The sequence below is a fragment of the Mercenaria mercenaria genome, chromosome 9, assembly GCF_021730395.1.
Source record: "Mercenaria mercenaria strain notata chromosome 9, MADL_Memer_1, whole genome shotgun sequence".
Taxonomy (NCBI): Eukaryota; Metazoa; Mollusca; class Bivalvia; order Venerida; family Veneridae; genus Mercenaria; species Mercenaria mercenaria.
In genome coordinates this window covers 54,606,772-54,634,757 of record NC_069369.1, presented here as the reverse complement: position 1 = coordinate 54,634,757, position 27,986 = coordinate 54,606,772, and the positions used below count along the sequence as shown (strand labels likewise).

Sequence of the window (27,986 nt, the reverse complement as noted above, 5' to 3'; positions counted from 1 at the left end):
AGACAAGCTAAAAAGCATAACATTCTGAGAGATAGTTTTTATTTCTTTAACATGAAAATGTAACACAAATGATACTGATTTACAAATGTTTCATGATTTAAGACAACAAATGCATATCTTCAACAATAATGACACATAATTTTGTATCAATACATGATGCTTACCAACTCTCAAGTCCTAAACTGTGTGAAGCTCGAGTACAGGAATATAGGAACTGGTTTACAGCCTGCTCTCAAAGCATTCGTACTTCAACGAACATGAACAATGACATGTATTTCATACCCTTTTAAGGTCAACTGTGTATTTTTATCATCCATGTCAATATCTCAGTAATATGTTACTCTTGATATAAATCTGGGTCTGGTTCCTAGGTTAGAGACAAGTCTCAGAATGCAAACTTGCCATTGATTCTCAGAAACAGCCAATCAGAGTCCAGTTTTGAAACTTAACCCTTACCCTGCTAAATTTCTATAATGAACTTGTCCATCTTTCAATCTGGACAGTACCATTAACTGTTAAAAGGGGTGCTGACCAAAAAGGATACTAAGTGAATGGCAAACAGTGCAGACCATGATCAGGCTGCACGGATGTGCAGGCTTACCTTGGTCTGCACTGTTTGCAAATGCAGAATCACTTGTCGCCAGCAGGCTAAATTTTAAGCATTTGACTGGTTGTTTCTAAGCACAATTTTGGAATTGACCAATGGTAAGTGCAGATTGTTCTCTGAACCCACATTAAACAACTTAGGAGCCTAAATATATATATATATATATATATTATCTTGATAAAGGAAGCAAGCGAAAAACAATAAATACAACTGCAATATGGTATCCGAGGCTCATTTAAGCAAAAAATCAAGTTAGAACATAAAACCACAACATGGGTTTGGAAGTTTTACTATAACTTCTATGTGAATAACCAAGTTAACTTTTTTCTTTTAATACCAAAATTTCCTAGTAAACCGAGTGTCAAAGTAATTCAAACATGACACTTGATATAAAAGATTTAACATGAAAAGCAATAAATCATTTATAGCTTCAACCTTTAGAAATATAGTACAGAAACTTATGAAATAAGGAAGTTTTAGTTATTAGAAAAAAACTCTATCAATATGAAAATTCTGAATAAATATATATTCATTGCCCTATTTCAACTGTGTTCATCCAAATATCTAAACTGACAAAACAAAACATTAATCAATATTATAAAACTGTAGAAAAGTAGTAACTTAAGTACAGGTATGGAAATATAATTACCTTTGACTTAGTATTGGCATTAAATCTGCTAACTAAGTACAGGCAGGGAAATACAGCTGACGTACAGGCAATGAAATGAATTAACTTAAGTACAATCATTGAAAGTTATAACTTAAGTTCAGGCAAGGTAATGTCTTAACTTAAGGATATGCATAGAAAGTAATAATTTAAGTACAGGCAAGTGGAAGTATTAAGTGCAAGTATGAAAATTTAAAAAACTTAAATACACAACTTTGTTCAAATCCAGTTATCTCATATCTTCATTACAATGCAAGGGAAATAATACAGACATGTCTTCATGTTGTTTTAAAAACATGGTCAAGGGAGAATTTCTGGTGATCAATAACTGCTGGGCTCCCTTCTGTATTTAACCCTTACCCTGCTCAATTCCTAAAATGGACTGGTCCATCATTTAATTTGGACAGTACCATTTATTATTTGAAGGAGTGTTCAATGAAAACTTACTGAATAGCAAACAGTGCAGACCATGATCAGACTGCACGGATGTGCAGGCTGATCTTGGTCTGCACTGGTTGCAAAGGCTGAATAACTTGCCGCCAGCAGGCTAAGGGTTAATGACACATTTCAACCATATTTTAGCTGAGTAATGGCAATCTGGAAGCTTTATCATAGGTTCCTGGATTCCATGTCAGTTCTATCCAAACAATTGGCAACTTCACATCATGTACTGGAGGATGAAGACATATAACAAGATATAATTTCATCCAAATCATTGTGGGTATTCACTTTGCCAGGGAACCAGCCACTCCAACCTCTCAATATATGGTCTTGCACTCTACCATCTGAGCCAATCAGACAAGCTTAACAATATCATATAGATCTTAATCTTTCATATACAGAACACATGTTATATACATGTACCTGTTACAGTTCAATTCATATAACAAGATGATAAATTATACCGTTATGTACAAAAACATTAAAATGAAAAATGCAACTACCAGTTTATGTACATGATGATATATCAGTATTATAAAACTGCAAGTATGAAAAGAATATATGTAAATCTTACGCTTGATTTTTGTCCAAATAAGTGAAACAATTTTTGCATATTTTTCTGATCATTTTCTTCACTTTTAGAAGATGTGAGGTTGATAAACCTACTTCCATAAACCGTTACCAACGGTCAAAAATTTGCTGTCAAATATGTGAATTGGGCATGTTTTTCCCCCAAAAGGGCCACTTTCTACGAAAATTTTACTTTTTTTTAGCGGAAAAGGAAAAATGCCTAGCAAGTGGAATTTTACCCACAAGGGATAAAAATCAGCGAGGGGAAGACGCCATTTAGCAGCATCTGCAATATAAGGAAAAGAACCTGTATGTGCCAACATCACCACATAAATCAGGGATTGCGGATGAATGATATCTGAATATCATGTCTTCTATCAAATCGTCAAATAGAACACATTCCTCCTAAGGGGACCAGCTCCAGAATCCATAACCTGTGACCTCCATACTGAATGAACTGGCTATGATGCAAAATGAAATTAAAACTGACTGTAAATAGTTTATCAATGAATATGTACTTTTACTGTATACTGTTCAGCCATTTGACAGCTGAAAGAAGAGTTCAAGTTAGCTAAATTCTACACTTGTGTGGAACTGTGATATAAGAAAATATTAACCAAATTGTGATTCTGACTGTTGATAATTCAGATTTGAGAGCTGAAGAAATTAGAACTTCTAGCAGCTACTTTTGACAGTAATGTTTGACCATGTTTAAAGCCAGAGGGACAGGTGTAGACAGAGACATCAATTTGATCCTTCTATAAAAATATTTCAACACTATCACAGAATACAAGACCTTATCTGATGAAAAATATATAAAAATAGTCAATAAAAATGCGATATACATGTACAAATGAACTTTCTACTTTTATGGCTAACCTTGCTGACATCTTCAAACGTTCAAAGTATTAATATTTCATTCAAAAGTTAATTCTTGTTCGGTATATTCCATTGTGAACTCTTAAGTCAGATTTAACAAGAAAATTCAAAAAAAGTCTGTTTGTATCCTTATAATTCTTTCTGAAATTTCTTCCACCAACATCTCCATTGAAATGAAGAAAAAAAAAGCATAAAACATTACATGAATAAAAATAGTGGTCAGCCATATATCATGAAGAAATATGTACAAATATAATCAACATGTTTTTTTGTGTGTAAACTTAGATTGTAATTCATAAAAAAAAAAACAGTTAAAAATGTAATAATCAAAGTTTGTATATCTGTGTTAAAACAAATTCTAGCATACTCGTGTCCAATAACAGAAGAATCTTGTATTTAACGTCATTATAGGATAAGCATTCATGAAGCTATATGTAATTAGCCTCCATTTTATCCGTAGCGAATTGGAGGCAGAGCTGCCTTATATGATCTCCTGTTTAAACACTGTTTAAAATTACTGCACTGGATTTCAAAGTATTTTGTTCGAGTGTAGTCAACATTGCACATCCACAACTTATTCAAGACAATCCGCAAGATATTGTCCGTCTTGAACGATGTTTGTAACAAATCACCAACATCACTGCCGGCGTCACTATGCTTGCGTTGTATTCTGTGACGTTCGTTTGTTATGTGGGGTCCACTTCAGATGGCTCGGATCAATCATCTTCATATCGGCTGGACGCTTGGACACCTTCTCCAGATAATCGTCAATCAGATCCTTGTAGAGAAAAGATATAGGAATGTCATTTTTCAATAAACTAAATTTCAGTCAGCTAAGTAGATATCACAGACCAAAATAATTCTGCAAAATCAATTTTATCTAAGGGGGAATGGTGGGGCGGGGCTTATTCTTGTGGGTTTTACAGTTGTGTCAATTTACACACTTGATAAGCTTCAAAGATATAGCTCTTAGTTTTTGAGGAAAAATGGACCTAAACAAAAAACCAATGCGACAGACTGAAAATACTTCAAGCACTTAACAGTAATCGAAACCCGGATCTCTCACGCCTAAGGTAGACACTCTACCATGTCGCTATAAAAGCTACCTCATATAGCAAGGCAATATAAGTGCATCCTTATACTCTACCCCACTAAATACACCCCCTCCATTTTTTTAAGAGTTCTTCTTCAAGTTCCACGAGTCTGAACTTCTGTGGGACATTGTAAGGTGTTTATTCATATCTACTTGCAAGTTATTTACATTGGGTGCCAATGCGGCAGACTGAAAATATTTCAACCCTGACCGGGAATCATCCCTGGGACCTCTCATACCTAAGGTGGACACTCTACCATGTTGCTACAACAGCTAGCTCATATAGCAAGGCAATGTAATTGTACCCTTACACTCTACCCAGCTAGATTAATACCGAGGCAATAGATAAAGTGATGACAATAGCTCAAGAGATTTTTTTTCAAAATCGGGCAAGCTACAAATACATGAAAATGAAAACTTTACGCTTTCATAATTAGCTGAACTGGTCTTGTCTAGTAAAGGTTATTCTGGTGTGCTCAAAATGTTAAGATGAAAGTCATCAATAAGAATGATACTGCTTCAGATGGATAATAAATTGAAATTTTGCTAGTTCGAGCATCAGTGGTTTAAAAATCCAAGCTCACTCAACAATAGAAGGTCCAAGGCAGGTTTTTTTTTTATTTCTTATGTTTGTATTACTCTAAACTACAGAATACAAAAACATTCTGTTCATCTTGCAGCCTCAAGTGTCTGGTGTTAAAATGTAACTCAATATTCTTAACAAGAGCTGTCTGATGACAGCGCGCTCGACTATTCGAAGAATTGATTGAAGAATGGGGTCAAAATATTTCCACGGATATTCAGACTAAAGAAATAAATAGATTAGACAAACAATGTTCCTGTATTACTTTGATTTCGATAAGTCTTGCACTAAATGGCAATTTTATGAGGCAATTTCAAAGTCCAAAAGGACAATAATTCAGCCAAATAGACGGCAGAGTTATTTCCTACAGATAGAGACTATTATACTAAAAAGTAAAAGTTAAAGCATATGTCAACACTTTAGTAAAATATGATACTAGGTAAAAATAAGTATAAAAAGATTAAGTAAAACGGGGCCAAATCAGTGAAAAATTTTGATATTTTTCTGATCTTTCCTATCACTGTTAGAGAGGGTGAAAGGTGTTGAAATTTCATAAGCCTGTTCATCGGTCAAAAATTTGCTGTCAAATATTGAATGGGCAATTATTTACCCAAAGGGCCACTTTCTAACGTAAATTCTTTTTTAGGCGGCATAAAGAAAAATCCTAGATGGAAGTTATTACCTCCAGGTATAAATGGCGAGGGAGAGCTTTAGCAGCATCTGCAATTAAGGAAACAAAACGTTGTCAATCTTCACACTTGTAAAATTAATGGATTGCGGAAATATATCTAAATCATGATTCTATCAAATCGTCAAATTCAGCAACAATCTCTAGGGTATGCTCCAGATCCTACTGTGACCTCATACTGGATGAATGGTATGATGCAATGAAATTAAAAGCTGTAAATAGTTTATCAAGAATATGTACTTTTAACGTATCTGTTCACAATTTGACACTGGAACGAAGAGTCAATACTATTCTACACTTTTTGAAGGATATAAGGAAATTAACCAAACGGATCTGATGTTGATTAATGTCATTTGAGCTGAAAATTAGAATTCTAGCAGTACTTGACAGTATGTTGACCAGTTTAAAGCATGGACAGGTGTAACAGAGACATCATTGATCTTCAAAAATATTTCAACATTCACGAATCAAGACCTTATCATGATTAAAATAAAAAAAGGTCATAATAAAATGCATATCATGTACAATTGATTTCTACTTTTGCTAACTTGCTGAATCGTAACAACGTTCAAAGTTATTAATATTTCATTCAAAAGTTAATCTTGTCGTAATTCCAATTGTGAACTTAAGTCAGATTTACGAAAATTCAAACAAAGTGTTCGTATCCTTGATATCGTTCTGAAATATCTTCACACTCTCCATTGAAATGAGAGAAAAAAAGCATAAAACATTCTGAATAAAAAAGTGGTCGCCTATATCAGAAAATATGTACAAAGAGTAATAACTGTTTTTTTGAACTCTGATTAATTCATAAAAAAAAACAGTTAAATTAATATCAAAGTTTGCATATTGTGTTTAAAAATAATTCTTGCATCTCGTGTCCAATAACAAAGAATTGTTTTATGTCATAAAGGAGTAACATATCTGAGCATATGTAATTGCCTGAGTTTATCATAGCGGAATTGGAGCAGAGTGCTAATGACTCCTGTTAACACTGTTTAAAATTACTGCACTGGGATTTCAAGTATTGTTCTGATAGTCAACATTGCCATCCACAACTTATTCAGACATCCCAAGTATTGTCGTCATGACACGTTTTTGTAAAATCACACTATGCGTCACTATGCTGGTTTTATGTCATGTGACCCGTTTTGACTTGACTTATTGGGTCACTTCAGATGGCTTCGGACAATCATTTCATATGGTTGGACCTTGGACACTTCTCAATATGGTCATCTCAGACCTTGAGAAAAGATATTGGAATGTCATTTTTCAATAACTGAATATTTCAGTCAGTAAGTAGATGACACCAATATTCTGCAAAATTGCAATTTTATCTAAGGGGAATGTGGGTGGCTTATCTTTGGTTTTACATGTGTGTCTCAAAATATATGCCTTAGAAGGCTCAAAGTTATTCTTATTTTTGAGGAACAATGGACCTAAACAAATAACTTATGTGACAGACTGAAAACTCAGCCTTAACATAATGACCCCGACCTCTCACAAGGTAGACACGTCTACCATTCGCTTATAAGTACTCATTGCAAGCAATATAATATGCCTATCTCTACCCACTAAATCAAACCCCATTTTTTTAAGTGTTACCTCAGACCTTTTTACATGCCAGCCCTGCCGTTGAAGTGCCCCAGTGCTTCAACCGCCTTGCGCCACGTGCCCTTATCTATGAACTGTATTATTTGACAATGCCTTTCAAACCAGTCCTGGAAAGCCATATCGGGCCTTGAGTTCCGTGTATTTGTTACTCTATTAGCCTGTGACACGGTCGACTACGTTGCATACGTTGAATGACATAAGAATGACCAGATTTAATGCTATCATTACTGTTTATGATAGTTATTCGGAAGTAGTGAAAATTTGTTGATTTTTAGCATCGACGTGAAGCAATCACTAGCTTTTACGGAAGTATGATGAACGTCATTAACGATAATTATTAAAGGTTGTATCTATTTAAATGTAGATTGATTATCGCACATTTTTCGATGCGCTAATTAGCCTGTTTAAATACTAGAATATTAAGATTGCGATTCGCAGACCACCATGAAAATTGACAGATCAAAATATTTATATCATTTTTCTACAAGTTTTTATTCCTACGAATCATTTAAAATATAATAACGTTTAACTTTGATATGATACCAAATTATTAAATCGAGCCGATGTCTGATTTGTATACGAAGCACATTCAGCCCGATGCAGAAGTCGCGCCATCTTGAAATTGAAAACGTAATCGGATGACAATAACGATTATTAGCGATTAATTATAAAAACTGATCAGTTATAGCCTGATAAACTAAAAAGCAAGGCCCTAGTTTGTTTTCGTAATAATTTGATCAAAATGATTTTATAAGCGAATGTAGTTGAGTGCATGGCCGCATGGTAAGCAGCCGAAATTTTGAGTTATTACTCGCATGAACCATAGGTAGCACATAGTTCTTACTGACTATGTATGTTGATGAAAAGATTCATAGTCATCATTGTATTATGCAGAACTTCGAGCAGAGGAGTATAAATAGTGCAGATTAGTCTATATTTACAACTACTTTACTCGCATTTATTTCGTTCGCATGCCAAACCAGCAATTACTTCGTTCGAACTTACCTAATATCTATGCAAGATGAACATGTTATCAGCGCACCGAACGTTTACAAGATCCCTTTCATGAAAGCACATGCCCTTAAGAGTCAGAACATAGTTTTTTTAAGTTCTTCAGTTACCACGAGTCTGACTTTTTGTGGCATGTAAGTGTATCATTTCTACTTGACCAGATATACATGGGTGCAAGTGCAGACCAAATATTTCACTGACGGTGAAATATACCTGGACCTCTCAACTAGGTGACACTACCAGTTTCTACAACTTTTAGACTACTATAGTTTGCAAGGCATGTTGTACCCTACTTACGCTAACTATGACCGAGGCAATAATAAGGTGAGACATAGCTAGATTTATTTTCAAATGAAGCTAAATACTGAAAATGAAAACTTACGCTTTAAAGTAGCTGAAGGTTTTCTTTTTAGTAACGGTTTTCTGATGTGCGTCAAAATGTTAAGATGAATGTCTCATAGAATGTACTGCTCAATGGTGAATAATTGACATATTGTATTCAGCATCAGTGATTTTAAAAATCCAAGGCTCACTACATAGAGGTCCAAGCAGGTTTTTTTTTTATTTTTATGTTGTATACTTAACTAGATCAACTTGTTCATCTTGCAGGCCAGTGTCCGTGTTAAAATGTAACTCAATATTCTAAATAACAGCTTCTGTACGACAGCGTTCGACTATTAAGATCCATGTAAGAAGCAGAATGTACCTCTAAATGCTAAATATCTATAAAGTTTACGATCGAGTAATCTGCATGTTTGGAATGAGGTACTGCATGCACAGAACAACCGAAGTTTTTAGTTCAAGGACAATAATTTGGCCAAATGATGGTTCATGACTTGACCCTGTCAGACTGGTAATGATTAAAAAAAAAAAATGAGTTTCAAATCTATATGCCTTTAAGTAATAGCTATATGTACTTGCATGCAAAAACTTTAACCAGGATTTTCTAAGTCCAAATGGGGGCATAATTTGGCCAAAATGCATGTCAGAGTTATGGGTCTTGATGTTATCATTTAGTTTTATAACCCAAAAGACACATGTGAAGTTTCAATTCAATATCTGCATTTGTATTGGAGATACTAGTAACTTGCACACAAAACTGTCCAAAAATGAGCATAATTTGGCCAAAATACATGTCAGAATTATGGGACTTGACGCAGTGAGGTTGGTAATTGACCCAGAAAAAGAAAAAAATAAGATTCAAAGCTATATGCTATTAAATGATAGCCATATGTACTTGTACGCAAAACTTTAACCAGGATTTTCTAAGTACAAAAGGGGGCATAATTTGACCAAAATGCTATCAGAGTTATGGGACTTGATGCTATCACCTAGTTTCATAACCCCGAAGACACATGTGAAGTTTCAATTCAATATCTGCATTAGTTTTGGAGATAGTAACTTGCATGTAAAACTTTAATCAGGATTTTCTCTTCAACCAGGATTTTCTAAGTCCAAAAGGGGGCATAATTTGACCAAAATGCATGTCAGAGTTATGGGACTTGACCCAGTGAGGTTGGTAATTGACCTAGAAAAAGAAAAAATAAGTTTCAAAGGTAAATGCCTTTAAATGATAGCCATATGTACTTCCACACGAAACTTTAATCAAGGTGTGACACAGACATCGACACTGACGCCAGGGTGCGTAGAATACCTAGACTATTCTTCAAATAGTCGAGCTTAAAAACACAATTATTTCAATAGTCGAGTTATAATTATCTCTACCTTACCCTTAGTGCAACTGGAATCAACTGAAACTGGAACATCGAAGTTTCATTTTGTATTGACGAGAATCAACGGCAGTTTAAAGTTTTCACAGATGTGAACTTATGCATTTATAAGCATTTGTAAAACCAGAATATATAAACATATTTATTTACCTGTCTCTTCAGCACAAGATGTTTTCCTTTCCAATATTTCAGCATACCGAGGGCCTGTAAAGTGCTTACAATATCATTCGCATTGATTGCTGTTTCCTGGCTCACATCTGAAACAGTTATTCCATCAAAGATTATTAAGTTGTATCAATAGTTTGATTAATAAAAGAAATTGTCCTATATATTCCTTTCTCACACATGTAAATAGATAGGTCTGGACCCTGTTAAACGTCTGCATCTGATAAGCTTTTTAAATACAAACAAGAAACAGTCAACTTGACATGGGAGCCTCCACAGCATGAAAGCTTGTTCATAATGGGTCTGTTCCAAATAAATTTGAAATAAGGCTCAAAATTAAAATTCTTTCCAGTACAGTACATGACTGTGTGACTATCTGCGACAGATTGTGAACTGATGCATGTTTTAAAGTACACTTATCATTTAACGTCAGAACAGATCATAAAGGTAGAATTTAATCAACAGTTTTCTGGCAATTTCCATATTCAGAAAACCTCACCTAGTCTATACAGTTAAGATATGTCCTCTATTTTTACCTTTTAAGCCATCCCAAGTTGTACTAAACTCAGTAGGGAGAGCAAAGGGCTCCAAATCAAGAGGTCATAAAGCCTGAAGAATGTGTTCTATGACAATCTGACAGAAGATACGGGCCTCCTTTGCCGAGTGGTTAAGGTCGCTAACTTAAAATCACTTGCTCCTCACTAATGTGGAGCCGCACTTGGGGCACTGAATTCTTCATGTGGGGAAGCCATCCAGCTGTCTTACAGAAGGTCAGTGGTTGTACCCAGGTGCCCGCCCATGATGAAATAATGCAGGAGGGACACCTGGGTTCTTCCTTCACCGTCAAAGCTGGAAAGTCGCCATATGACCTATGATTGTGTTGGTGCGACGTTAAACCAAACAAAAGCAAAAAGACAGCCTATGACGACACGTGATATCTGATGTCATTGTGCAATGAAGAAGTATCAGCGACTTCAGTAAAAAGTATTGCAAGTCAAAGGAACTGGTAAATACTATGTTCCTTATGTAATTACTTAGCTAAAGCATCTGAAAAGACATTACTTTGCATACAACCTGGACCGGATGAATTTCTGCACGTACATTAGGAGAACCATCCTCATAACTTCTGTAACTGCAACCCAGTAGACAGAGGGTCTCGGGATCTATTGTTCTCTACGGCTAATAATAAAATAACCTAACAAAAGAAACAAATATCAATGCAGTTACTCGTTAAATTCGTTTAAGGAGTATGGTGACAATTTAGAAAAAAAACATCATTTGCGTGCATGAGGAAACCAACATAGTGGTTGCAACCACATGATCTGACAGCCAGGCATCGCAGTCTTCAGGATCCATGCTTTCATTCAGTTTCTCAATATCAATAGTTTGAAACGAACAGCATGGATCTGACCAAACTGCGCGGATCAAGCTTTCTGATCCGATTGTCTGTCAAACCACTATTGGTCACATTAGGAAATTTCAATTCAGTTCCTATAGTACCTTGCGGCATAATCCCTGACATGTTGATTTACAATTATGGGTTATGTACAAACCTAAAATAACCTGGCAAGCCTACATGATATGATTTGCAGACTAAGATAAGATCCTCGATGAATGTAATTTTGATTGTTTGTTAAATAAAACCATGTAATATCTCTATAGGCATGCAAAACCAAAAATTAGCAATTTTTCGACCTTTGGCCTCATGACTGGTAACCAGATAGGAATTTGAGTTCAAAAAGGAACAAGTCTTCTCGTGAAAAAAATATTATGTTGTGTCAAGTTTGGATTAGAATCAAATAATAAATAAGCTATTGCAAAATCGTCAAAATACTCTTAATTTTGCCCTATTTTACTTGAGCTCATAAACTGGTATGCATTAAGGTTGCGGTTCAACATAAGAATGATGTCTCTAACGTGCATAGTTTTCTCAGTTTCGATTAAAACAATTCAATAATGTATTTCAACAGGTCAATGTATTTTTGCCCATGTTTTTGTGCCATCTCAAAATAGTACAATCTTTGCAGTCCAGCCAGAAAGGTACCTGGCAATTCATGGTATACACATGCTTTCAACATGTGTCAGGAGCAAAATATCTAATTCAAACCATAACATCAAGCCTAACCGATGTCAATAGTTACAAAATAAAGTCGTTATGCTACAATAATCTTAAACCATATGGATGTGCAGTTAAGATAAAACCATTACTTATTGGTGATTACAAAGTGTATAAAGTTTGACTTGACATTTGTTCTAAAGTATAGAAAGTTGTTAATGAACTGCCTTTATCAGCTAAAGAGAAAAGAAATGTGTGACGTCAGCAGGAAAACTCAAGTGGACGAAAATCAATTACAACATCTTCACACTGAATTCATAACTGTGACAGTGACTACAAACAATACTCGGACGAGCCAGAGATTACTATTTTATCTAATTTTAATAAATTCATCATGAAAGACTTCATGTAATACATATCATGATTACTTAGAGAAGTAACAAGTATATGGAAAACCATGTGTATCTTTTCAGTTATTACATAGTAAAGGAATGGTCCACATAAAATACAGTGACTTATGATCCAGGAAACTTGGCCAGCAAGACTCAGGTACTCCGGGAACATTCCATAACCTGAAATAAGAAACACCGGTCAACAGAGTCGTCTTGATCTATTTGTTTATTTAATGACTAAAATAACCTAACCACTTTGCAAGAAGTAAATTAAATACTTACCATAGAGTCCTTGTTTGTAAATACACAATTAAGGTATTAGATAATTTTCCAGTTAGGCCTTTTTATGCGTATTTTAGGCCGAATTTCGCCCCATTCCCCATGCTAAAAGGTATACTTTTTTCCACATGGCCAAAATTCCCCATGCAAAAAAAATGAAATTAGTTTTGTTTCGTCCTGTTTTACAACTTTTCAGCAATATATTCTCAAACAATGTTTCGCGACGAAATTCCCCTCCAAAGGACCTGGTACCTCCCAAATTTACAAAAAAAGGCGATTTTAATGAGAAGGTGACCATTGCCTTACGGTCAAAAGGGCACCTAGATAAACCACAACCATGACTGTTACTTTCAGTTTGGAAAACCTAGCTCAAGCCTCCCCAGCTAATACTTCAGTTACAGATGACACCCAAGTTAAAACTACAGCCAGACTGATTAACTTCATTATGGACGGAACAATGCAAAACCATTTCCACTTGAAAGCTCCATTAAGGAATTCTCATCCCACAAGGGGTTTCAACCAGTGGGAAGGCAGTGATCGGTGTCACACTTGACCACTCTTATGCTAGAGAATACTTATCTTTAAACTTGTGTATAGTTATAATGTTGTTATATTTTTGGTCGTTGAAAAGGATGGTTCAATACCAGTGTACAGAGTTCATTCACCTTGTCTCTTCCAAAGGATTTCTTACATATTCATAGTTCACATTTCAATTAGCGTATTATGAACTACATCATGTATGAAAACCAACATAGTGCATTTGAACCAGCATGGATCCAGACCAGCTTGCGCATCCGCGCAGTGTCAGATCCATGCTGTTCGCTAAGTTTTCTAATTGCAATAGGCTTTGAATGCGAACAGCATGGATCTGCGACCGTGATGCGCAGGCTGGTCTGGATCCATGCTGGTCACAAAGCACTATGTTGGTTTTCTATGACGCGCTCATTTGTCAACTTGCATGTCATTGTCTTTATTGTTTATCTATAGCTTACCATCTACCTGTTGTCTCATTATAGAATAACAAAATGCAAGTACTGCAGCATTACAATAATATTTACATCAAGGCAAGAACTCCTACAGAATGATGCAATCTTATCATTGTTTGGGTAGGAAAACAGATATATATCAACAATTATGTCAAAAAACACTTACTAAAATCTATTAACATTTTTCCAAAGCCTTTCCTCATGTACTGAGGTAACGTCAGGATACAGGACACGTTGTAGTTCAAAAAAGAATTCTTCTCCTGTAAAATAATCAATTTATGGTGATAATGTAACATGAAGTACAGAATGTATGATATAAGAGTAATAAATTAGTTATTCCCAATAATCATTAAATCCATTATCCTCTTAAAATGTGCCTATTTTTAACTTGCAGCTCAATAAACATGGTATGCATTAATTTTCAACACTAAAAGGTGTGCTCTAACGTGCTTGGTTTTCATCCTTTCCGTTAAAACAACATGTTACGCCAGATAATTCCAACAAGTCTGTTCTTTTCCCAGCTTTTTCAGTCTCAACAATGTACCAACAATATTTTGCAAGTCAGCCAGAAAGTTTCCTGGCAATTCTATATCACACATGCCTATTCAAAAACATGTGGTCAGGAGCAAAATATCTGAATTCAGCAACCATAACCATTCAAGCCCCTTAACCGAATGTCAATAGTTACAAAATAAAAGTCGTCTATGCTACAATAATCATTTATCACATGTTTGATGTTATGTAAGTGAATTAAAACCATTACATAATTTGGTATTACAGAAGTGTAATAAAGTTTTGACCTTGACATTGTTCTAAGTATAGAAGACGTTGGTTGAATTGACTTGCTCTATATCAACTAAAGAAAGAAGAATTTTTGATGTTTCAGCAGTAAAATCTTACAAGTGAAAAAACCAATATTACATTTACATCTTTCCACACTGAATTTATTAAACTTGTTGAATATAATTGACAAAATGCTCGGCAGAGCCTCGGATTTTAATATTTAATCCAACTCATTTAATAAATTCAATATGAAAAAGACATTCATGTAATATACGATATTCATTTGACTTACCTTAGAGAAGTAACCAAGTATATGACAACCATGTGTATCATTTTCAGTCATTACATAGAAAAGGAATGGCTCCACATCAAAATACAGTGTCTTATGATCCAGGAACAGCTTGGCCAGCAAGCACAGGTTCTGACAATATACCTGAAATAAGAAACACCGGATAACAGATATCTGTTCTTGATCTAATTTTTATTATTTAATGACTAAAATAACCTAACCCTACTTTTGCAAGACAGCAAGATTAAATACTTTACATTAAGTCCATTTGTTTTGTAAATGACAAAATTAAGGTCATTAGATAATTTTCCAGTTTTAATGATGAAGGATGACCCCCATTGCCCTTTCGGTCACAAATGGGCACCTAGATAAAACCACAACCAGACTGTTTACTTTCAGTTATGGGAAACACCTAGCTCAAGCCATCCCCCAGCATAATTACTTCCAGTTACAGATGACACCCAAGTAAAACTACCAGCCAGACTGATTAACTTCAGTTATGGACGGAACAATGCAAAACCATTTTCCAGCTTGAAAAGCTCCTCACTTAAGGAATTCTACATCCCACCAGGGGTTTCAAACCCACAGTGGTGAAAGGCAAGTGATTCGGTGTCAACAACATTGACCACTCCCTTAGATGCTAGAGAATACTTATTCCTTTTAGAAACCTTGTGTATTAGTTATAAGTGTTGTTATATTTTCTGGTCGTTTGGGATAAAGAGGATGGTTCAATACCAGTGTACCAGAGTTCCACTTAAGCTTCTACTCTTCCAAAGGATTTCCTTACATATTTCATTAGTTCACATTCCAACTTAGCCGGTATTATAACTACATCAATGTATTTGAAAACCAACATAGTGCATTTGAGACCAGCATGGATCCAGACCAGCTTGCGCATCCGCGCAGTCTGGTCAGGATCCATGCTGTTCGCTAACAGTTTTTCTAATTGCAATAGGCTTTGAAAGCGAACAGCATGGATCCTGACCAGACTGCGCAGGCTGGTCTGGATCCATGCTGGTTGCAAAAGCACTATGTTGGTTTTCTAATGACGCGGCTCATTTGTCAACTGCCTGTCATTTTCTCTTTTGTTTATCTAGACTTTCCATCTACCTTTGTCTCATTATAGAGATAATCAAAAACTCCAAGTTACTGCCAGCAAATTTAAATATGATATTTTACCTTATTTTTCTTTCCATCTACTTCAAACATGGAGATGTTATGTTTTCTGTAAATCTCATCCCCTGGTGGATGTCTCCAGACACATTTAGCCTGCAATCAACCAATTATCTCTTAACATTCAATATGATGCAATCAACCAATTATCTCTTAACATTCAAATATAATAGTTCATATTTTTCTTGTACATGTATAAAGAATTTGATTCTGTGTCAGAATTTTCAATTTCAATTTTCAGAAAATTCAGTCTTATTAAAAAATTATTTAACATACAAAACCGAACCGCCAACATGTGAATTGATGAGTAGGTAGCAAGTCGATAATGTAGATGCTTAAAAGTATACTGCTAGATGTAGACACCATTTTTACATGTAAGCATAAACATACATGTATGCATCTAAAACTCTCAACATTTCTATCAACAGCCAGTCAATAACAGAACCACTCTGCAATGACCTTAAAAGCGTAATGTTTTTGAATAATATGAGCCATGCCATGAGAAAACCAACATAGTGGGTTTGCGACCAGCATGGATCCAGACCAGCCTGGGCATCCGCGCAGTCTGGTCAGGATCCATGCTGTTCGCTAACAGTTTCTCCAATTCCAATAGGCTTTAAAAGCGAACAGCATGGATCCTGACCAGACTGCGCGGATGCGCAGGCTGGTCTGGATCCATGCTGGTCGCAAACCCACTATGTTGGTTTTCCCATGGCCAACTCATATAATGTTCGTACCACATGTCGTCTTAGTATAGTTGCTGTTTTCATGTATTTCAAACAAAATTCACACAGGTAGATCTTGGGTAACCTTGCATACTCGTCAGGATATGGACTGGAATACCATGTGGACATCTCGTACTGTCCTATCTCCAGTTTTTTAATACGATATTCCTGGTTATCAAATCTCTGGTAGTGTACACTCATCTCATGTTCCTAAAACATTGAACAACATCATCTTCTTAACAAGTTGCATGCAGATTATATTATGCTGTTAAAAAACCTGTGTTTACTGTTACTTGACTAAGAGAGAGAGAGACAAAAAAGAAACAAAGTTGGTAAGTAGGCATTTTTTTTCTATCTTGTTTTCTATTTCATGTATAAGTGTCAAAATACAGTGAATATAGCTATAAATTTCTTCCCAGACTAAAGCGTATAATAAAGAAGGCTGTAATCTGAAATATTGATAATTTACATTTAACCTTTAGCCTGCTGAATTTCTAAAATGGACTGGTCCATCTTTCAATTTGGGCAGTACTATTTATCAGTTGAAGGGGTGTTTTCTGAAAATTTACTGACTGAATAGCGAACTGTGCAGACCATGATTAGACTGAACGGATGTGCAGGCTGATCTTGGTCTGCACTGGTTTCAAAGACAGAATCACTTGCCGCCAGCAGGCTAAAGGTTAAAGATTTTCTGTTAGCATATAATTTACATTTTACTACCTCTAATTACACTATTCTGCAAGATCTTATTCATTCTTGGTAATTCCTATTCTTATGAATTTGATGTAAATTAAGTTTTGATCCTTTTTTCAGATGCATTCTCATTGAATCATTACAGAATCGGTCACACCGTAAAATCTTGAAATTCAAAGAAATATTTATAATTCCAAAAATTTTATATGCGACTCTTATCCAACCTTACATTGCACTTTTAGCTTAAACAGTCAGGGGTGTAACTGTTTCAAATTATCACAGTTTATAACCCATTTGAGTTATTGCGTTTACTTTCGTAACTTGTTTCAGTTATCATAAAATATTACAAAGCCCTCCTGTGTCAATTCCTCATTTTGAATGTGACTAATGCAATCATTTCCTGAATCCTTGGCCTTTTATCTTTCCAGCTATGCAGTAAATTTTTTTACGCAAGGATGATAAAGAATTTGGTTAACCACAGTTTGCTACTAATTACATTTTAAAGGTCACTTTGAGAGAACAGCAGAAAGGCTTTTTTTTTAATAACTTACCTGGGTTATCTATATTTTATAACTAATACAGGTTATAAAATGCTTGAAAAAGTAACTGAAATAGGTTACATAACTTATATCAGTTACACCCCTGACCGTTAAACAGTATTTATTTCAATTTTCATCAACATGTGCATTTAAACAAACAATCACATATAATCACAATTGTATTTCTAAGGATTTGAAAACCACCTTTCACAGAAAGCTTATGTAAACCCATCTCCTTGGAGTCTATTTTCAGACATATATATGCTGTAAAATGTAAAACTCATACTTGTGTAGTATTGCGTCAGACCTTTTCATTTCACCTTTTAAATATGGAAAAGATTAATCATTTTCTAAGAAAATCAACAATGATTCTTATAATTTGTATGATTTTAAATGGTTTATTCAAAATCTTGCAAATCGCACATGTATAACCCTGTGCAACCATCCACGACAGACTGAGAAACCTCTGCCCTAACGCTCACGCGGCGATCCCCGCCGCGGCAAAAATACATTGTTGGACCTTGATAAAAACGTATGTGTTTTGGTTAATACTCAGATGGTCATTGGGCTTTTAACTCACCCTTTGTTCACATGCTCTTGCCTGCGCATCATAGAACAGTTTCAGATCATGTTCTGAAGCCAGACCATTCAACAATGGCTGCCGTGACTTCTCATACTTGTCCAAATGTTCTTTATGTGCCTTCTTTATCTCGTCAGTAAGCTCAGGCACATTCTTCCTGTTTTTCTGTATAATTTCTAATTTTGCTTTTTGTTCATCATTGGCATGCTGTGGACAGAAAAGGCGCAAAGTTTAACCCTTACCATGCTAAATTTATAATGAACATGCTAAATTTATATAATGAACTTGTCCATCTTTCAATTTGGACAGTACCATTAACTGTTAAAAGGGGTGCATACCAAAATGATACTGACTGAATGGCGAACAGTGCAGGTCATTATGAGACTGCACGGATGTGCAGGCTGATCATGATCTGCACTGGTCGCAACGGCAGAATCAGTCATGTCCAGCAAAAAAGGGTTAATACAGCTGAATGAGCTGATGTTAGTGGAATTTTAAGAAATTCAGTAAACTGCTAATGGAAGTGTTGAGGGCCGTTCATATTTTCAGTAACCGTTTAAGTATTCGAAACACAAGGTCATGTGCTCAAATAAATGATTACTGAAATAATTTCTTGTGAAATGTAACAATTTAACTATCAAAATACATTTTTTTTTCAAAATTCTCAAATTCGCAGAAAGGAGGACTTTAAATTTTCCACAATTAAAGGTTAGGACATCTTCCCAAATTAAGGAAGATAAGCCCTGATAACTTACAGTACCTTTTTCAAGGTAACTATTTCTTCCGGCTTAATAAAAACTGCTGAAGCAAATCTGGCTTAACATGTGTACACAGTAGTACACAAATGTATTTCAGCAATAATGGAAAAATGTTATCAGTACAAATAATTTCATCCAGAAAACGCGTTTAACAGTTCACTTCTCATTTGCAGAAAAAGACTTCATTGGAAATGCGGAAAAGTCTCTTTTTTAGACAGACTAATATCTTTCTGTCTCTATACAGACAGCTAATTCCACCGGCTGATAGAACTAGTCACACAGTAAGGATTCTGATAAACTCATTACCTGTTTTCGTAGACCTTTTCTATCTGTGAGTGAATTAATGAAAATCTGTCGCTCGTCGGCTGTCTTCTGTCTTTCATCATAACGATCCTGTAAGGAATACACAGATTATAAATTATAATGCTCATTGTTCTATCAAAGAAGATATTCGAGACAAACTTATACATTTGCCAAAGACCCAAAAATTTGATTATTAAATAAAAACTGTCCAGCTATAATACCAATATATATCACACCTTGTAAGCATGGAAAAATGGAAATGGAAACAATCAAAATGAAAGTGAACTAGAAAATGTAAGTAAGCATCTTTTTTACCTTTAAATTTAGCAGAGATCCCAATAGCAGACCTTTCTCAAATGAAAATATAGGAAAATGAGGTAATATCAGCATGCTTAATCTATTTTGCCCAAGTGTGATGAAACTAATGATTTAAATGCAGAAATGCTACATGTATTTATAAAAATATAAAAGACTTTCTCATGAAAAAAGGCAAATATTTGCAAGCTGGTTTAAGGTAATGGATCCATAATGACAATCGGCAATATATGTTATATTACATAATATCCCGATACTACTTCGGCATTTTCCTGGCTGCTAATGTACCGTAGTTTGTATGAGCAACCAGACGGAGAATGCCGAAATCCCATACGGAGAACATGCAATCGCATGGAAATAACCAATATTCATTACCGGTCCAATACCTTTATGGAAATTAGTGAAACACAATGTCTGTTTACCTTACATTCCTGTGCTGTTGTGTTGTGGTACAGTGGACATGCTGACAGTGTCCGATGTGACTCATGTTTTCCCGTTAGGTGACCTACAACAGCAAACAAGCATATCCTAATTTGAAGGACTGTTCAAATACATTGTTCCATTTTGAAATGTGCAGATTTCTTCCTGTTTTCTGTGTGCTGAGTTTTAAGCAACACCAATACAGTTACACTCGGCTTTCAGGGTCAAGAAAGAGCCTAAATGCTCTTTTGGGCATTATATCTGAAATTCCAGACTCCAGACTGGGAAGTGGTTGGTTACTTTGTCAAGAAAAAAACACCATATAAGAATGCATCATTAACCCTTAGCCTGCTGCAGGCGAATTTAACAGCCTTTGCAAACAGCTTGGAACCAGATCAGACGCCGATTAAATCGGCGTCTGACCAGGTTCCAAGCTGTTTGCTACTCTTACAATATTTCTTCCAATTTTGGAGCAAATTGAATGAACTTTACAATTTTAGCAGACGAAATTTCCAGCAGACGACAATTTATCTAGCGTGCTAAAGGTTAATCTAGATCGTCATTCACTGAGTTCCTACATGTATATATATAATCAAATTCACTGACAATTTTGTGAAAGAAAAAGAATGATACAAAATATGTCAGACTATATTTGCAGGCTAAAACTCCAAACTTCTAACTCAAATCAGGATTATGAACTTAGCAGTGCCAAATGACGAACCTGTCTTTGCTTACTTATAGACACTTACTTCCATGTATAAAGTGTCCAATATGTTTTAGTTACCATTTTAAATTAATGAAAAAACAACTACAAATTACAATGTTGCCTAGATATAATTATGTACCTTAACTTAACCACATTTCTCTAAACCGTACCAATTTTAAACTGGGGAAAAAATCATTTATTCAAATGCATGTATAAGGAAATTTTCTTTCCTTCTATTGAACTTGAAGAGAAAATATCAGACAAGTCAATGTACAGGAAGACTAAAGACATGAAAAACTTCCTTATTATATAATTATAAATTACCTGAAGTATTTATGTGCATATTTCTGTCCTGTTTACAAACATAAATGCAGAATGAATTGTGAACTTGCTAGCAGTCTCTGTAATTTGATTTTCTTCTTCCAACATTATTGACATGTATATAGGATTTGGCTAATCTATCATGGAAAATCTGATTTTCATTCTGTATTAGGCAAAGTCATGAACTTGCAGTAGCACATTTTTTACATTTAAGGAGATAAGTATTTGTTTGTTTGTTTTGGGCTTAACACTGTTTTTTTAACAATATTTCAGTCATGTAATGGCAGGCAGTTTACCTAACCAGTGTTCCTGGATTCTGTACCAGAACAAACCTGTTCTCCGCAAGTAACTGCCAATGTGTTACCTCCCCACATGAATCAATCAGAGGTGGAGGACGAATGATTTCAGACACAATGTCTTTTATCAAATCATCATGGAGAACATATGCCCCGCCAGGGGATCAAACTCACGACCCTGCGATCCACAGATCGGTGCTCTCTCTATATTTAGCTAAGAGGGCGAGCTCAGAGATACAGTAAGACATGTTTTCTATACTAAAGTAGTACCAGAAAACTATCAACGATGAACCTGAACCTTAATTTTGCTTACGGTATTTCAGAAAGAACTATCAATACTAACAGCATTAGCTACTAACTAAAGTATTTACTAACAGTAAATAAATGTACATGTGGTATGCAATTTTTACCTTTTGAATCACATCCTGGTAATGGACATTTGGCATTTGTTTCATTATAGTCCATGGACGGTGTTGGACGCTTTTCCGCCCACTCTGCCATCAAGGAATCATCTATATTGTCTCCCTTGGCAGGAACTGACTTGGTCTTAATTTTCCCTTTCCCAGCTTTACCAGTTTTTCCAGGTTTAGACTTATTTGTTTTCCCTTTAACTTTTTCAATGGCATCACCACTTTCTGAGTTTGTGTCTTTGCTTATTTTAACTTTATTTTCATCACCCGTTTCCCCACTTTCGGAATTTGTGTCTTTGTCTTTTGACAAACCTTTCCCTTTAGAAGATTTTTCAGTCTTTTCTGATTCTTCTGCATTTTCTTTGTTCTTATTTTTTGCCACTGAGATTCCGCTGTTTTTTTCTTTCGGTTTGGACTCTGTTACCGGAGACTCTTTAGCCTTTGAACGTGTTGTGCGTGGAGTTACTACTGATGATTCAGACTCGGAATCTGATTCCAAGTGTGCATCTGGAGTTGGCTCTGCTGTATCGGCAACTGAAGAACCGCCAGACAATCGTCTCTTCTTTGCTTTTGGTGTTCCTGCACTGTGGCTTGGTGGAGGATTTACTGGATTTACTGAAAATTTATGATTTTGAATTAGATAGATTCATTTCAGATTTTAGTTTTCATATTATAAACCTTTACCTGCCAAATTTTTAAAATGAACAGCTCTTTTATTCAATTTAGGCAGTACCATTTATTATGCAAATGGAAGTCAGTGAAAATTTACTGACTGAATAGGGAACAGTGCAGCCCATGATCAGCCTGCTGGGATGTGCAGGCTGATCTTGGTCTGCATTGGTCACAAAGGCAGAATAACATGCCACCAGCAGGCTAAAGGGTGATGTATTGAAAGCTGCTCTAATAAGTAATTTAAACATGTTAACAAAAAAAATGCACTAATGACAAAACAGTATTACGCAGAAAGGCTAAACTTAATTTAAATTTAATTTAAGGACACACCAATAAACCTATAAATTTCATGTTGGTACCAAGCATAAAAATAATCTCATTTTAACAATAACCCATTCCCCTTCTCTTTTAGAATATGAAAGTATGACTAGAAATATATCTATACTGGCAGTTATAATGCTTCTGCTACAGTCACTGTAACAACCAAAGAAATATTGCTAAATAAGATTACATTGACAGACACGTCTTGCTGTGTCACTATATAACACAGCTAATGAAAGACTCATGAATACAATTTTTTAAATATTATCATAACATCATTTGAAATTTGACTGTTCTGTTGGGCTTCTGGTTTCACTGACACATTTTGAGTCATAGTATTACAGTGACTTTTCTACTTTTAACGGCTGAGGAAGACCCCTGATACCCCTTCTGGTAATATTTCAGACAACTGACTGGCACATAGGTAGATCCACACCATATCTGTAAACCAATCAAGGGCTTGAACCTACATGTAGCGGTGAGTGGTAAAAGTTTCAAGTAAACCACCTAAACAATTTGGCCGCAACCTGAAATTCATTTCCACTCCATAATAAACACCTAACAAATTACAATGGTTCATTTTTGTCAAGAGTATCTAACTGCAACAAATGATTATTTCTATAAACAATACCTGAAGATCTACGGGTCACTCTCATGGGCGTACTCTCTTCTTCAGACCCATCACTTTCTTCAGCTGAACTATTGTTTCCACCACGCTAAAATTAGAAAACGTTTCATTTGTAATCAAAACCCATTCACACATTGTAGCAATTTTTACAATAATAAGTATACCCTTTTTTAAGAGAAAATGCCTCTTTTCGTCAGCTGATCTGCTGGGTCTCTACTAATATCAAATGTGACACATTACTACTACGAAATATAAAATGGTGAATATAATAACACCACCGCTGATAAAATATCTTCATTTCCAGACTGGCTTGCGTGTCTTATAAAGTGAATCAATCACAGTCTTATCTTAACCGAAAAACCAGGGCTCGACAGTAACACTGGTCCGCTGGTCCGAGGCCAGTGAAAAGCAACAAGGACCAGTAAAATATTTGGAGAACCAGTAACTGTTTCATTTAAAAATTTAGCGGAAACTGCTCTTTGGACCAGTGGCCCAAAATGGTTAGTGTCTGTCCCTGCAAACTTGCATACATCTGTTAATCATGCTCATTGCACAACTGAATTTTAAGTGTTTACCGACTTCATTATTTTCATATATAATATTATCAGTTTTCGCCAGATAATTCAGAGCATATTTAGATGAAATTTAGAAAAAGCACTCGCCCAGTCGGTCGAGTATATAGAAAGTTTCACTCGTCCTAACAAAACTTTAGCTCGCCAATGTGAGTGGGCGAGTGGAATTTTACACCTCTGCCTTGGAAAAAAAAAAGAATAATTATAATAAGTCAGTGGTTGCAGAGATTAACCTGTAAAACACTGGATGATTATGCAGGACAGCCTTGTACAGGGGATGAGATAATCTTCCATGGGGACTGTAACCAGATCATCTGAGATTTTATACATAAGACAAGTCAGGCGTCTATACGCAGGAGATTTAACAGTTTCCTTAACATACTGTATAGCATGTCATCAATACTGGAAGTGCAGTCAAAGTTGGACACAGCCCAACATGCTGCATGTCTTTGAACTGCCTAGGTGCCTAGCCTACAGGACCTCATTCTCGCATACCAGAGGTCCACCATGGTTCCCTGGTTGAACCTCTGGCACCTTTCGCCTATATTTATTTTGGTTACATTATGGGTAAAATGTTTCAGCTAATTAGCCACATTTTACGACAAATCTTCACAAACCAATCAAAACCGGCCATGAAAAGCATGACTGTGTCCTTTCCGACAGCCTTATTACCAGAAACATTATTATTTTCAGGTAAATTTCTGAACATCCGTTTAAAGGAATAAATTTTTATCCATCAGTATCATGCAGTATGATCTTTATTCATTGTTAGCAAGTACTATTTTTACAATGTAGATGTTGTTTGAAGATTCAAATTCGGCATATAGTTAATTAATAACATTATTTAGAATGCTTCTTCCTTTAATTCCATGTAAATAGCATCAAATAAACTGTTTAAATGGTTAAATTATGATGAATGTCAATGTAACTAAGTTTTCCTTCTGCAATCATCAAAATGCAAACTTAATTTGGTCATTTGGAGAATTTTTGGATGATAACTGGGAAAAAAGATTGCATTTTTCAATTGGGAAAAGGTCCTTTTAGGGGACCTTTATAAAGAAGGAAAAAAATCGCTGCATTAATTGGCTGGAACCAGTAGAAATTACTAGTACGCATGCTCACCAAATAAACGAAAGAAATAAACCAGAGGTTAATCTCAGGATTTTGACAAACCTCTGGTAGATGAGAATGACAGTTTCTATACACTGACTAAAGATAAATTTGTGTAAAAGTTATACAGAGCATCAGATAAGCAGTCACTGTATGTTAACTTGATAAAAATCGAAATATGTCAGGAAATACTGCTTTTTTAAACTGTGTACCTGTCAATAGAATGTTGTTCATACATCGATTTGGCAGCAAGTAATTTTATGGCAGTGGCTACTGGCTAGGGGTCTAGTAACCGGACTCCTAGACAACCCATATTGGGCCGTCTAGAGGTCAGATAATCATTATTAATACTGCATAATTATGGTATTTGATGGGAGGATACTATAATGTGAAGATAACTTAAAATTTACTTCCGTTTTTTTTCGTGGCTTTATGTATTGGTGAATCGAAACAGAAGTATTTAAGGTTCTTGTAAAGTCTTTTGAAACCTCCCCTCGGGTGAATTTTTCTTGTAGCTTTTTATGCCACATATGCCTTGATTTATCATAAAGAATATAACAAACTATTCATAACAGGTAGAAAAAACTTTCAGGGCATGTCATTCTGTATTTAACAACAAATTTGTCCTTTATCACATGTACTTTGACTGGTCACGTTCTATTTTGTAGGATACATCAAGTTTATTTCCGAAAGTATTTTGTCCTTATTTTCATGATTATTGTCATTGTGTGTCTAACATATTTTTCCAGGTACTCCAGGAGTCGAAAGTGTTATGAACAATGTACATTTAAAAACAATGCAAAATTTGCAAAATTAAAGTAAAAGAAGAGCTGTCAAAATGACAAAAATCTACAATATTTAAAAAAAATAAAAAAGTTACACAACCAAAACAAGTTTAGAGAAAAAATATGATGACCAATGTGATTACATATCATTGCAGAAGATTGCATCAGCTGCTACATAGATGTCTTCATTCAGAAAGGGAAAAACGACATGCTGAATATGACTATGAGCAACCACAAACTCACGTACACTCTTATTTCAATATATGACGATGTTAATAGTCAAGGTGTCAAACATGTTGCCTTTGGTAGCATGTTTCATTGTCATCATCACCCAGTGTTCCCACTACATTTTTTGACCAGGGGTGTTTTCACCTCCTATCAAACAAAATTGGGGGGGAAACATGAAAAATGGGGATGACAAAGTTTAACTGCTCAAATAAAAATAATAAACAATTTTCTAAGTATTATATTATTTGCTGTTTATATTATAATGTGTAATAAGAAGTGTTTGACATCACTGACGAGACTTCGATGAAAGAGAGGTCATTTCAAGTGTTTCAGACTTAAGTTAACATCTTAAGACATTTCCAACCGCAGTTCCAAACATGTAAGAATTTTTTGGCTGCGCCATTTTGTTGCAGATGAACATATGACATCAAAAGCGCATTACTGATACCGAATTATCGAGTTTTAGTACAAGTCCACTACGTCATGCATCCGGGTTTCAAAAATGAATCAAAACAGAAAGTAAACTGTCAACTTGCATCGGAATTAAATAAATATAATAAATTTTAATTGGTGACCACAACAAAGGTATAACTATAAGATGGAGATATTAAGGAAAATTGATTAAGGAAAATGATGTCTTTTTTATCTTTCTGTGCACGATTTCACCCTCAGGAGACATTTTCATTGCGTGGAATTTGAAATCTGTGCATGTAACACTTACATATACACATACATCAAAATATTGTCATGTGATTTTATACAAATAACAAAAAGCGTAAGCATTTCTGAATGAAATAATTGAATTTAGGCCTACATGTAACATAGATTGTTATGGAGGATGAGTCTTATACATTTAACATTATCAGGCAAAACTTCATGCAAATACTGTAACTGCGACAACAAAATGGCTGAACGTCTTAACAAAATATGGAAGCTAAAAAATAAAGAAAGTAAAGAAATCGGTTTGAAAATATATCAGTTGCATGACTTCAGTACAATGTAATACAAAACTGCCGTACGAATAGTCACTCCACCTGCGGGCTATATATCTATCTTCCGATAATGTCAAACCCCTCATGGCTATTTCACTGTTTGTACGGGACTCAGTCACTCGGGATATCCGCACGAATAGCCACTTCCCATCATTATCTTATTTTGGGTTATGTTCTGATTGTATCAGACTCACGAAGCAGGAGAAATTGACAAAACCATAAACTACACATATTTTTCTCTCCAACTATAGCATAAACAACAGAAACGAAACAAATATTCACAAAATATTTCAGAAATCGGAAAACAGTCATGGCGGGTGGGGGGAATTTTCAGTTTCTCCTCGGAATCTTCTATACTATTTCAAATATGTTACCTTTCTTTTCACCATGGTGAAATGAAACACACTGGATTATATCGATTAACAGATTATGAATCAACGATTCAGAATTTGGTAAATTAAGGTTAAGGCGCAAAATCGATTATTTTGACCGGTTTAAAAGGTTACTTCCGCTTTCCTGTTTCAAGCGCCCTCTTTCGGCCATTGTTAAATTTGGACGCGCTATATCCCGGTGCCCGTTTCATGAGCTGCTACAAAGCTGCTGGTA

General features: G+C 35.3%; 1 protein-coding gene across 1 annotated transcript; it reads right to left on the bottom strand.

Moving 5' to 3' along the window:
* Positions 1-22: 22 nt before the first annotated feature.
* Positions 23-27,917, bottom strand: LOC123547159 (histone acetyltransferase KAT7-like). Its single transcript, XM_053550569.1, has 12 exons — positions 27,755-27,917; positions 23,697-23,781; positions 22,073-22,687; positions 20,342-20,424; positions 19,608-19,694; positions 18,544-18,750; positions 16,744-16,941; positions 16,013-16,102; positions 14,837-14,977; positions 13,928-14,021; positions 10,034-10,140; positions 23-3,942 (listed from the first exon to the last, which is right to left on the bottom strand). The coding sequence occupies exons 1-12, from the start codon at positions 27,767-27,769 to the stop codon at positions 3,817-3,819; spliced, it is 1,848 nt and encodes a 615-aa protein (XP_053406544.1). The 5' UTR covers positions 27,770-27,917; the 3' UTR covers positions 23-3,816.
* Between the last annotated feature and the right edge of the window lie 69 nt (positions 27,918-27,986).